A 13,873-nucleotide genomic window follows, 5' to 3' on the forward strand; every position below is an offset into this window, starting at 1 on the left:
TGGATTATTGTAATGCTATTATGGGTGGTTGCCCTGCACACTTAATAAACAAACCACAACTGGTCCAAAACGCAGCAGCTCGAGTTCTTACCAGAACCAGGAAGTATGACCATATTAGTCCAGTTCTGTCAATACTGCATTGGCTCCCTATTAAACATTGTATACATTTTAAAATATTGCTGATCACTTACAAAGCATTAAATGGTTTAGCTTACTTGAGCGAGCTCTTAACGCATTATAGTCCTTGACGTCTATTGCGATCTCAAAAATCGACTGCTGGTGGTAGATCCTTTTCCTATTTAGCACCAAAACTTTGGAACAGTCTTCCTAACACTGTCCGCGAAGCAGACACACTCTGTCAGTTCAAATCTAGACTAAAAACACATCTCTTTGGCCTAGCATACACATAACACATTATAAACTTCTATAATTCAATGTTAGGCTGCATAGATTAGGTCAGCCGGAACCGGAACACTCCCCATAATTCCTGATGTACTTGTTACATCATAAGAAGGATGCCGTCTACGCTAATATTAGTCTCTTTGTTTATGAAGGACCTGCGCCTGGACATGATGACAACGCCGTCTTGAAGTGTCAACCAGTCCCTCCCGTTTCCTGAAGTCAGCCGGATCCCGGTCGTATCCAGATCAGATGGTGGACTTGCACCTGGACCCATCCATGACGCATCCCTGAAGTGCCAGCCTCATCAGCCCTGTGAAGGCCTCATTGACACGACAGCCATCGTCACTGATCCTCAACAAACTCGTCTCCGTACCGGCGTAATGACTTTGACTTCCAACCAGATGGAACTGGATAAATATTCTGAATGTTCTGATCCAATCTGACTTCTGACCTGTAATGCTGCCTGGATCATAATCATACACTGTTCGCTCGTTGGCCAGAGGAGAACTGAGCGACTGAGCCTGGGTTCTCCCAAGGTTTTTTTCCTCCATTGTGTCACTGATGGAGTTTTGGTTCCTTGCCACTGTTGCCTTGGCTTTTGGCTTGCTTAGTTGGGAACATTTAATGTTCAACAACATTATTGATCTGCCTTAAGGTGGACAATGATGCAATTTTCTTCTAGAAACAAACTTTGTTGTATTATTTTCCTGTTATCACTGTGTGAAGCTGCTTTGATGCAATCTGTATTGTAAAAAGCACTCTATAAATAAAGGTGACTTGACTTGACTTGACTTAAAGGGATACTTCACCTCTGGAAAGATGAATGTGTATTTAAAATAGGTCATTTATGTAGAATAAATGTTTGAATTTGGAGCTTTCTAGACTGAGAAAAGCCAGAAAATGTATTTTTGGCTTATGTGGATGAAAGACAACAACTCCCAGAATGCACTTGCTTCGCTGCTCTACGAGGCCACTCCCAAGCCACGCCTCCCGGTTAGAGAGCGCAGTTGAAAACAACAAGGTTAGGCTACTAGTGAGTCTCCGTGACGAGTTTGCCCGGGATATCGAGATCGCCCAAAATGTCCGGGATTCGGCTTTTGCGTTCTACAGTCACCGTTCATTATGTTTACTGTGGCGAGCAGGACGAGGCTGAGGGCTTCGGGAGAATGGCGCGAGGCCGATGGCGTCATTACTGAGACGCGCCGTTCTCGTATCTCTCACGGAGGAGCGGGAATTTTCTTAGCAATGTTAAAACGCACATCAACCGATCACTTGTTTAGCGTTCATGTAAACACTACATTCAGATTCACCAATCGGAATGAATTCAGTTAGATTGAAACAATGAATGGCGACTGCAGAAAGCAAAAGCCGAATCCCGGACATTTTGGACGATCTCGACGGCCGGACATGTCCGGGAAAAAGAGGATGTTAACCCCTACTACTCAGCTTTCTCCTATTACTCAGCTTTCTCCACAGAACAAGATCCTGCTAGCTTAGCTTCCAAATAAAGACGGCTGAAACTACGTGTACATTCTGTGAGTGAGATCCCACCTCCTATGGGCGGGTTGAAAACATGCGGGACAGCCCCTACTACTGGCTGTAGTCTTTAGCCTCTGGCCAGAAAATCCTCCAATGACGCAAAATTAAGATTTTTGCGTCATCTGAGGATTTTTTCCAGACAAAAAATACATAAATCTCTCATCTCAGGGGGATATGAGGGTGGAAAGCACGGTAATTCGAAAATACCACAGGTTTTCTACTAATAAAAAAAATTAAAAAAAATACAAAGCTTAATGCTGAATCCTGAAGTATCCCTTTAATTGCTACTATTGCTCTCTGCATTTGTATGTCGCTTTAGATAAAAGCGTCAGCTAAATGATAAAATATAAATGTATTGTATTTAACAGATTTTATAAGGAAGCAGATTGATGGAGGTAAAATGTGTGCAATGGTAGTCTTGGATCTTCAAAAATCAACTGATAAGGTGGTCTACATCCTTGCCGTATGTCGCAACTCACCCGTCATCTCCTCCTATGGAATCAAAAACATCTGAGGTCGCGTCAAGCCATTCACATTCCGGGAGAGCTGAACCGTGCGGCCGACAAGCTCTCATGGGTTCGGCCACTTCCTGGAGAATGGAGACTCCATCCCCAGACGGTTCAGCTGATTAGGGAAGAGTTTGGCGACGCACAGGTTGATCTCTTTGCCTCCCTAGACTCTTCCCACTGCCCCTTGTTTTATTCCCTGACAGAGGGGACCCTCGGCACGGATGCACTAGCGCACAGCTGATCGCGGGGCCTCTGCAAGTATGCGTTTCCCCCAGTGAGCCTTCTTGCACAGGTCCTGTGCAAAATCAGGAAGGATGAAGAGCAGGTTCTTTTGGTTGTGCCTTATTGGCCCACCCGGACTTGGTTCTCCGAACTGGTGCTCTTCATGACAGCCCTTTCCTGGCAAATCCCTCTGAGGAAGGACCTCCTTTCTCAGAGACGGGACACCCTCTGGCACCCACGTCCCGATCTGTTGTACCTGTATGCGTGGGTCCTGGACGGGACACGGCAGGTTTGAGTACCCTACCACCTCAGGTGGTGGCTACCATCAATTCTGCTAGGGCCCTCTCCACGAGACACGCCTATGCGTTGAAGTGGAACCTCTTTGTCACCTGGTGTTCTTCTCGCAGAGAAGACCCCAGAAAATACCCGATCGGGTCTGTGCTCTCCTTCCTCCAAGAAGGGTTGGAACGAAGGCTGTCTCCTTCCACCCTAAAGGTTTACGTGGGTCCGATCTCTGTCCACTATGTCCTTGTGGAGTCGAAAACGGGGGGACAGCATGAGGGGGACGAGGAGACTAAATCCTCCTCGCTCTCCTCTTATACCCTCTTCAGACCTCGGTGTTATTAGATACGTATGGCGGCGCGTGCAGACGCAGCGGCTCGGAGCTCCCAGATATACAGCAGCGTTTTAGTTTTTTTAAGTATATTTAGTCTATTTTATCAGGCACTAACTCAACAAATACACTATGGACGAGCTGAACTGCTTAAAATCGGGAATCAGTATCAGGATTACTCACCTGGAAACCTAAATTTCATTTCACCGGAGATTCTGCGCTCTGAGGAGCTTAGCGGAACGCTCATCATACCGCCTGTGAGGCGTCGAAGACGGCGAAGAGACCGGAAGCAAAAGCGGGGAAAGAGAGCCAGAGTACGGGCTAGGCTACAAGCTAACCCACACAGACCAGCGCTTCCGAGTCTCTTTCTTACAAACGCCCGGTCACTCGTGAACAAGATGGACGAAATGAGACTTAGGATAATTTCACAGCGCCTTAACAACTGTGTTATGGTAATCACAGAGACTTGGCTGGATAATGCTGTTCCCGATGCGGCTATCGAGCTAGCGGGCCGCTCCGTATACAGAGCAGACAGAACGGCCGACTCTGGTAAAAACAAAGGCGGCGGAGTGTGTATATACATTAATAATGACTGGTGTACATCGGTGGACATTATTAGGTCACATTGCTCTTTGGACATCGAATATTTGTAATTAAAATGCAGACCTTTTTACACCCCGAGAGAGTTTACTGCTATTGTTATTACAGCTGTTTATATACCACCACGGGCTAATGCTAAGCTAGTGCTAGAAGAGCTAATCTTCCTTTCTTTCTTTCTAACTAATCTATCTTTCTTTCTAACTAATCTTTCTTTCATTCTTTCTTTCTTTCTAACTAATCTATTTTTCTTTCTAACTAATCTCTTTATTTCTAATTTATCTTTTTCTTTCTTTCTTTCTTTCTAACTAATCTATCTTTCTTTTTAAACTAATCCATCTTTCTTTCTTTCTTTCTTTCTTTCATTCTTTCTTTCTAACTAATATATCTTTCTTTCTTTCTTATATATCTTTCTTTCTAACTAATCTATCTATCTATCTATCTTTCTAGTTAATCTTTCTTTCTTTCTTTCTTTCTATCTATATCTATCTATCTATCTATTTTACTAATCTTTCTTTCCTTCTTTCTTTCTAACTAATCTTTCTTTTTCTTTCTGACTAATCTTTCTTCCTTTCTAACCTTTTTTCTTTCTTTCTAACTAATCTCTTTCTTTCTTTCTAACTAATCCATCTTTCTTTCTTTCTAACTAATCTCTTTCTTTCTATCTAACTAATCTATCTTTTTTCTTATCTTTCTTTCTAACTAATCTTTCTTTCTTTCTAACTAATCTATCTTTCTTTCTAACTAATCTTTCTAATCTATCTTTCTTTCTAACTAATCTTTTTCTTTCTTTCTAACAAATCTATCTTTCTTTATTTCTTTCTTTCTCTCTTTCTTTCCTTCCTTCTCTCTTTCTTTCCTTCTAACTAATCTTTCATTCTTTCTTTCTAACTAATCTTTCTTTCTTTCTACCTTTATCTATCTATCTATCTATCTATCTATCTATCTTTCTAGCTAATCTTTCTTTCTATCTATCTATTTTACTAATCTTTCTTTCCTTCTTTCTTTCTAACTAATCTTTCTTTTTCTTTCTGACTAATCTTTCTTCCTTTCTAACCTTTTTTCTTTCTAACTAATCTCTTTCTTTCTTTCTTTCTTTCTTTCTTTCTAACTAATCTATCTTTTTTCTTATCTTTCTTTCTAACTAATCTTTCTTTCTTTCTTTCTAACTAATCTATCTTTCTAACTAATCTTTCTTTCATTCTTTCTTTCTTTCTAACTAATCTATCTTTCTTTCTAACTAATCTTTTTCTTTCGGTAACCCTTCCTTTTACAGTCCCCTAATTACTAGATATTTATGGTAAGTTATAGTTTGTTATTGGTAATTACCACAGGTAACAAGTATGTAAATGCAGAGAAACTACAAACTAGTTACTAAGTATTTACCCGGTAAGCATATGGTAAATTATAGTATTTTAGTGTGTAATTACTTAAAGGGCACCTATTATGACCCTTTTCACAAGATGTAAAATAAATCTCTGATGTCCCCAGAGTATGTATGTGAAGTTTTAGCTCAAAATACCCAAAAGATATTTTTTTACAGCATGTTTAAATTGTCATTTTTGGGGGCTCAGAAAAACGTGCTGTTTTAGTGTGTATCCCTTTAAATGCAAATTAACTGCTGCTGCACGGCACAGGGGGCGGAGCCCCTCACGAGCTCGCGCTTCAGTCAGGATAATCTCATCTGATAATATCAAAACAGAAACTCTCAGTAGCGTGTTCATTTTGACTCGGAGTCGGACAATAATGCCCACAGCGCCAGAGAATATATACTGTATGGAGATTAAACCGGTATAGTTTAGCTTAATTATGGTTGTAACTTATTTGTCATCTGCTTTTATCCACTATTAATACAAGCCTGCTGTAGCAGACCTCGTCCGAATGATGACCAAAATATACTGATGAGTTCATTGAAGTTTATTGTACATCACACAAAAGATGAAGCGTTAGTTTTACTCCAGAGAATCACTGTAAGAACAGCTAAATAAACACAGTAACGTTATAAGATGTGAGCATTAAAGTCTTATACATAAACTCTCTCTCCCTTTCATTATCATGGAACATACACAGCGAAGTACACAAAACACTCGTTACAACTAACTGCAAACAAATATATACACACCTTTTCAGTCTGTGCTTAATAAACTGGTACACTGTAAATCCGTAAAACTATTCGATGAGCTGTCATAAAGTGCGCGCTCTCACTTTCATTTTTGCCGTGGTCAGTAATGTTAGTCCTGTCGCTCCGGAGAGTGTAATCTGGATCACAAACAGTTGGTACAGATCCATCCTCGAGTAAGAACGAGAGTAAATGAAGACTGATATGTTCATTCTGACATCCAACAAAACACCTCAATCGCTTAGGAGACATTGTTGTCTACAGCTGCTCAAGCGTCGAACAATGGCGGACTGTGTCCAGCTCACTCAGGGCGGGTCTATGCTCAAACTGAAGTGTCACTCAACAGTCGTGGGCGGGGCCTGTGCAATTCTACGTCACATTGCGCTGAATCTGAGAACAGCTCATTCTGAGACAGTGCTTATGATTTATTGAGATTGTAAAAAAAACACTGGGTGTATTTGTATCATTCTAGGGTGGTTTTGCTCACACACTGCCAACACACATTTATGTTCAAACACCATGTAAAAGTGAATTTTGCATAATAGGTGCCCTTTAAGGTGATTAGTATGCAATTACAGAGAAACTACCAGGGAAAAAAACAACACTGTTAAATATCAACACAACAAAGTACTTTGTACTTGTTACCTGTTTAGGTTGGTAATAACTCAGATTTAATTGTGTACTTCCTCAGAATGTAGGCAGCCAATTTTTAGAAACACCTCCAGTATTACCCATCAATTCAAGTTAGGTTTGTAGTTATCCTAGGGTTATGTTGGTAACAGTCCATGTTTATTTATTATTATCTTGAAATTAAGACGGTAGTTTCCAATAAATGACCTTGTCTTACATAGTTGTTGTTCATTGCTACACCCATTTATAGACCGTTTATCAAATAATTTACCTTACACTTACCTGGTAACTACCCCGCAGGAAGAGTTTTCCCTAATGTCATGGCACATCTTAAATACTGGGTATGTTCTTGCAGATGTTTTTACAATTTACTCAGTAAGTAAAGTGCAACTGTACTGTAAAATGAAGCCTTGTTTATTTCCATGGTAGTACCGGAATTGTACCATATAACCTGATCATTCCCTTTTCCATATAGTCAAAAATGTTTACCTTGTATGTCCTGCAACGTTACCAAGGAAAACATGACAATTTACTAAAATGAAGCCTTGTTTATTTCCATGGTATTACCGGAATTTATTTATTTTTTTGTTTGTTTTTTAAAAGAATAATATAAATATTTACACTAAATCTTTCTTGTGGGATGTTTTGTGAAGAAGGTTATTGCTTATACAATTTGTTTTTGTGTAACTGGTGGCTTATGAGCTATCCTGGTGTAAATAATGATGTGTGGTAGACCTTAATTCTACCTGGCGCCCGAATTAATTTAAAAATCCTTTTGCAAGGGCGTTCCACCGTTACATTACGTTTACCGCAGCTACTGCGGTCAAAACCTTTTTGCCTTTCCGGGGCAACACACCTACACTGTAAAAAAATGCTGTAAATTTACAGCAGAAATTTACAGTACTGACCCGTTTTCTAAAATTACAGTTTCTTACCGTTAATTAGCACGTGATCTGTGGGGGAGGGAATGAACCGCGAACGGAGCACTTTGGCAGTTGGCAAGAGTGACTGACACACGTCTTTCTCGGTGGAAGCACAGCTTTCATGTTGAAACTCATTTACAGGTACCAGACCACGGGTGAATCTAAAATAATTGTGTTCACTGTTAATCTTATTAATTTCGTGCTTTAAGACAGTGGATGTAGCTAAATGTATTGTTCCTCAAAGTTAAACGCGCGCGCGTGTGTGTGTGTGTGTGTGTGTGTGTGTGTGTGTGTGTGTCCGTCTCCGAGCTCGCGCGTGCTTGCAGCTTTGCATATTTGTGTTCTTTCATTGTACAAGTTACCCTAATATAGAGGGAAATGTAAAATAAGTGCGTTCGTTGGATTATTGTATTAAGTAACGTTAGGTTTTTTAATTTACCGCCTTTCGCCGGTATGTTTTTTTTTTTACGCTGTGGGGGATGGTGGAACAGCTAACGTTAGGTTCTTTAGCACACACGTCTGTCTCATTGGAAGTTATATGAACTTATTAAATGTCAGTGTTATTATTTTGGCTTTTTTTTTTCCAGTATATGAGCACAATAATTTTAACAGCATACTTTTGCACTCGATACATTTGCTCCAACTAACGTTACATACATTAAGTCGTCGTCGTCGATATAACAGAGGAAATTCACTTAAGTTGAATTTTTACTTGTTTCTTAAAGTTAAAACACACATGTGTGTGTTTTTATAGCTGGATTGTGCTCTTCCATAGTGTAAAATGTTTACTTGCAAACTTTGTTCACACACATGCAGTACTTTACCTGCATTTGTGAGACACATTCCAGAAACTAAATTCCATACCAGCACCTTCAGTAGAAGACATTAGGAGCCAGTGGCCATACCTCTTCCATCAGAAGTCTATTTGTGCCCACTTCAAGTTGCTAACTGACATTGATGTGCTGAAAGCCTTTGACATGTCCATTAAAGAATGCAGAAAGGCTATCGTTGAGTACTTCAAGAGCAAATCAAAGAATGAAAAGGTGAAGGATGTCCTGTCCCACTCCCAGCCTGAAAACACAGAGATGGCACACCTGCATATCAAGCTTCTAATGTCCCATTTTCAGGAACATGAAGATGGACTGGTGTTGCATGCAGATGTGAGTATTTAGTTTTCTTCTTTTTTACTTTATTAAGTGATGATATGTATTCTGATTTGTGTATTGTGTCCTCTTCAGGTTGCTGCATCTGCAGCTGATGTTGAGAAGAAACTTATTCTACCTGGAAGTCCTCGTCTTATTTTACTGGGTTAGTATGTTAAGAAGAAACATTGACAAATGGGGAAGATACAATAAAATAAAATAAAACATTTCTATTGTATACAGTTGCTAAAGAATAGTTCACCCAAAAATGAAAATTGTCATCGTTTACTTAACCACATGTTGTTCCAAACCTGTATAAATTGATTTGCTCTTGAATACTCCACACTGTTGTATTTTTTTCCTACTATGGAAAGCAATGGTGCCTCACAACTGTTGGGTTACAAACATGCTTCCAAATATATTCGTTTGTGTTCAGCAGTAAATTAAGACAGAATAAAATTTTTGGGTGAACTATCCATATCCATTTACAATGAAGTCTTCTCAAAGGCAGATATTTAAATGAGTTGCACCAATGTTTTCGTTATTGTTGTTATATATTTATGGTTGGTTTATTTATTTTGTTTGTTTGTTTTTGCTGTTTTTATTTTAGGTATGGGAGAGCAGACAAATGCTGTCCGATGGATGATAAGCCTAGAAGGCCGTGTTATTTGAGAGTGTGTCCAGTCATCATTTTTGACTGCACTTTCAACACTGTTTGCCGTGTACTACGTCTTCAACCTGCAGTATCAGGAGGCTTGTTGCTCATTGGAGTTTCAAAGGTATGACACTTAAGTCCTTATTGCTTTGTTTTTTTGTGGGTTTTTTTTACCTTTCAGAATCATCTTCATAAGAATTTTGATGCATCATTCTTGCATTCAATGGTAATTTGTTATATAACTGTCTTTAGACGCTTCGTCGGAATAAACCCAGAAAGAGGCTCAAAGACCTGCAGAGGCAAGGTGGTCTCCAAGAAGACGGGCAAGGTGGTGAATAAAAAGTCTTCCACAGTTAATCCAAAGGTTGCCTCTCTACTGAGAAATCTTGCGGATTTCGAGTGGGATTTCATCTAGGTAAGTAAATTTGCACATACACACTAATTTATGTACCTGCTTCCCATTAAAGTTATTACAGTACCAGCATTTTTGTAGAACAGTTTACAATACACTACTAAAAGCTCTTTTCATTTTAATTTCAGATGTGCTTTACAATGTATTACTAAAGTGTGTCTTTCCAAACCCGTAAGACTTGTTCATCTTCAGAAATGAAGATCTTTTTAATGAAATCTTTCTGTCTACACAGCCTACAAAACTACTACTTTAAGGGCCGGTTTCACAGACAGGGCTTAGATTAAGTCAGGATTAGGCCTTAGTTCAATTAGGGTATTTAAGTAGCTTTTATAAACATGCCTTAGATAAAAAACATTTACTGGTGTGTAAGGGTGTCACGAATTTTCTCTCTTTTCATATTCCTCTTTAACCACAACTTGAAACTGCAAAAAAAAGTGAACTTTTTTTTGTTTTTTTGTGAACTTGAATGTCATCATGTTACAATAGAGAAATTAGATGGCAGGTTATTTTGTTTAAGTTTCCAATTGACTGAAGATATATTGTTACATTATGTTGTTAATAAACGTGTTAAATTTGACAATGTAGTGTGTGGTACATTGCAAACAAAGGTCAGATATTATTATATTGCTTAAAAGTCTAAAAATGGCATAGCTTGTGCTTTAAAAAAAAAATTTAAATCAAGAATCGAATCGAACCGTGACTTTAGAATCGAAAATGTAATCGAATCGAGGATTTGGAGAATCGTGACACCCTTACTGGTGTGCATCTTGAGACAAAACAATGGCTCTGACATATTTTAAGAAATTTCAGTGCAAGTTTCTTTCAGTTAAAACAGCTCAAACATGCATTTTGGTCTGGGAATAACTTAAGGCTTGTCTGTGAAACCGGGGGTTAAGGTCTTTAAAGTAATCCAGGAGACTCCAGCGGTTTAACTTCAGTTTGATGAAGAAACGCAAGTGCTTTTTGTGTGCAGGGGAAAAAAATTAACACTTGCGCCATGACGCATGCGTGTTAAACATACTTTGTGTGGGCTTTTCGCTTCAGAAAATTGAGGTTAAACCCTGGAGTCACATGGAGTATTTTAATGATGCCTTTACTACCTTTCTGATGCTTGAAAGTGCTGTGAAGGCTGTCCGTGGAGTGACAAAGTTCTCAGATTTCATTAAAAGATATTCATTTGTTTTCCGAAGATAAACAAAAGTGTTACGAGTTTGGAAAGTCATGAGGATGAGTAATTAATGACAGTTTCCATTATTTGGGTAAACTAGCCATTTAACCCTGGGCCTTTTCTAAACCCCAGATAAACAGCATCCTATGTTATATTGATTAATGTTTAGCATTGCTCATAATATACCCAGGGTTTATTTGCATATTTGTCATTGCCATTGATTTTTGAATGCTGCTCATGACCCAAAGGCTATGATATTGCGGATTCTTAAGTTTACCTGAGTAAAAATAGGGTTTAGAAAGAACAATAACCCAGAGTTAAGTAAAGCCCTTTTTTTGTGACGGGCATCATTGTACCATGCTGCTGCTAATAAAAAAAAGCCAGTCGCCTCTTCTTCAAGCTCAAACTGTCTCCCCATTTACTCTCTCTAAGTTAATCTAAATTCTTCTTAGTCATTATTTTTGTAGTGTAGCATTATGTTGCTTTTTGACATGTTCTTCTGACACTTTATTTTCAAGCAAACAACATACAAATTTATTTAAAGTTTTTTCCCCCCATTTTTTTATTTTATCTTTCAGACTACACCTGCATCATTTTGAAGATTACGGCATATTCCTGGCCTCTTCCTGGCCTCTCCCTGGCCTGTTCCTGTTCCAAATATTTGCCAGGTTTTGACTTCGATTGACTGACTGTTATTAAACTAAATTCAAGTTTAAAAATGTTCACACCATTTACTATTTCTTAAAGGCTGTTTTTAGGGGAATGGGCACCCCAAGCACATTCTTGGCCTGTTCCTGTACCAAATACAGGTTTTGACTTTTATTAAACTAAAATAAATTTGCACCGTTTACTATTTCTTAAAGGCTGCCTTTAAAACACAAAAAGACTGCTTATTCTATTGGACGCGGTTCAGTTGTTATGATTTGCTTTTTTTTTTTTTCTAAGCATTCAGATTATTTGTCACTAAACTGTCAATAAATTGTGTGCTATAAGAAATACCCTCTTGAGCTGTTTTTTTTTTTCTTGGGAAAATCTTCTAAATGAAATATTACAATACCAGCTTATTTGTACAAGTATAGATATTAAAGTTAATAAAGAATATGTATCTTAGAATACAGTAATGAAACTGCAGGATTACGGTACAAAGCTGGAAACCCTGCTGCCAGTATTTTACTGTTAAATTATAGAAAAGCTGTAATTTAGATTACGGTAATGAAAATGTAAAATTACGGTACACAGCTGGAAACCCTGCTGCCAGTATTTTACCGTTAATTTACATGTACAATTTTTTACAGTGTAGCTACAACAGAAGGAAGGCTACATTTATACACTGATATCACAGCGCCACTCAATGGTCAAAATGAGAACAACACATAACCCAAACACATTTTGGCTCCTACAAATCTCTTTCTTTCTTTCTAATCTATCTATCTTTCTTTCTAACTCATCTTTCTTAATTTCTTTCTTTCTAACTAATCTTTCTTTCTTTCTAAGGAATCTCTTTCTTTCTAACTAATCTATCTTTCTTTCTAAGTAATCTTCCTTTCTTTCTTTCTAACTAATCTTTCTTTCTTTCTAACCAATTTATCATTCTTTCTAACTAATCCATCTTTCTTTCTTTCTTTCTTTCTTTCTTTCTTTCTTTCTTTCTTTCTTTCTTTCTTTCTTTCTAACGAATATATCTCTATCTTTCTTTCTAACTCATCTTTCTTTCATTCTTTCTTTCTAACTAATCTATCTTTCTTTCTTATATATCTTTCTTTCTTTCTAACTAATCCATCTTTCTTTCTAACTAATCCATCTTTCTTTCTTTTTTTCTTTCGAATCTCTTTCTTTCTAACTAATCTATCTTTCTTTCTAAGTAATCTTCCTTTCTTTCTAACTAATCTATCTTTCTTTCATTCTTTCTATCTATCTAATCTATCTTTCTCTCTAACTAATCTTTTTTTCATTCTTTCTTTCTTTCTAACTAATCTTTCTTTCTGACTAATCTTTTTTCTTTATTTCTTTCTTACTAATCTATCTTTATTTCTTTCTAACTAATCTATCTATCTTTCTTTCTAACTAATCTTCCTTTCTTTCTAACTAATCTTTCTTTCTTTCTTTCTAAATCTTTTTTCTTTCTTTCTAACTAATCTTTCTTTCTATCTAACTAATCTTTCTTTCTAACTAACCCTTCTTTCTTTATAACTAATCTTTATAACTAATCTTTTTCTTTCTTTATAACTATTCTTTCTTTATAACTAATCTATCTATCAAACTTTAAGCTACTTTAAACTTCAAACTACTTTACTTACTTCTTCAAACTCTCTGGTCCGGCTTTCTCAAGCCAACTTAAAGTTTGTCTCAACAAACTTTTTTTTCTAGTTCTTTTATGATTTTTTTTCTAAATAGGAATGCTCACTGAAATGTTTCTTTATTCAAGAAGGACATTTGATATAGTTTCAAATGTGAAGTGAGAACTTTGATAAAATAAATTAGGGATTGAATCTCTATGAATAGCCTGTGAATAGCCAGTCACTAGTAATTATAATGCAGACAAAAAAAAATGCATATTTAGAGCCATAACCAGGCTGGAGAGGTGTGAATGTGTGCAGGAGAGACTGAGACTGAATGGGGCTCGTTTGCACCACAAAACAATAGAGACAATAGACTGAATGGATGCTTAGAAGATGAAGATTAGAAGATCAGTTGCATTTTAGAGTCTAATCAAAATAAAGTCATATGACATGATCTTGAAAAACATTTAACTAAATACAGAGTTTTTGACTTATCATCTTCAGATTTTAAACATAACATGGTCAGACATGTGGCTTTAGCTGCAGTGCATTTCTAGATTGATACAGTGCCAACTTCAATTTTATTTTCATGAAGATGTGTCATAAAAATAAATTTCTAATAACTTTACAAAACTTTGAAGCTATTTATAACTATTTGTTTTC

The 13,873-nt window shown here is 37.4% G+C and overlaps 1 protein-coding gene across 2 annotated transcripts; it reads left to right on the forward strand.

Annotated features, from left to right (window-relative positions):
- Positions 1–7,625: 7,625 nt before the first annotated feature.
- LOC309476326 (uncharacterized protein) lies at positions 7,626–11,522 on the forward strand. 2 transcript variants are annotated; one of them, XM_082139622.1, is made up of 6 exons: positions 7,626–7,695; positions 8,371–8,714; positions 8,793–8,862; positions 9,307–9,475; positions 9,604–9,766; positions 11,510–11,522. In XM_082139622.1, the coding sequence occupies exons 2-4, from the start codon at positions 8,532–8,534 to the stop codon at positions 9,366–9,368; spliced, it is 315 nt and encodes a 104-aa protein (XP_081995748.1). In that variant the 5' UTR covers positions 7,626–7,695; positions 8,371–8,531; the 3' UTR covers positions 9,369–9,475; positions 9,604–9,766; positions 11,510–11,522. The 2 variants fall into 2 exon arrangements, 1 of the variants encoding a protein (XP_081995748.1); XR_014198012.1 differs by lacking the exon at positions 11,510–11,522 and having other exon boundaries at positions 7,631–7,695; positions 8,545–8,714; positions 9,604–9,760.
- The last annotated feature ends 2,351 nt before the right edge of the window (positions 11,523–13,873 follow it).

Source organism: Leuciscus leuciscus (genome assembly GCF_965113295.1).
Source record: "Leuciscus leuciscus genome assembly, chromosome: 15".
In the NCBI taxonomy this organism is placed as follows: Eukaryota; Metazoa; Chordata; class Actinopteri; order Cypriniformes; family Leuciscidae; genus Leuciscus; species Leuciscus leuciscus.

Excerpts from the sequence above, each read along its gene's own strand:
- LOC309476326 (XM_082139622.1), top strand. The coding sequence starts at position 8,532 with ATGTCCATTAAAGAATGCAGAAAGGCTATCGTTGAGTACTTCAAGAGC. Across the intron at positions 8,715-8,792 it reads GACTGGTGTTGCATGCAGAT|GTTGCTGCATCTGCAGCTGA; the intron begins GTGAGTATTTAG and ends TGTCCTCTTCAG. Across the intron at positions 8,863-9,306 it reads TCCTCGTCTTATTTTACTGG|GTATGGGAGAGCAGACAAAT; the intron begins GTTAGTATGTTA and ends TTTTTATTTTAG.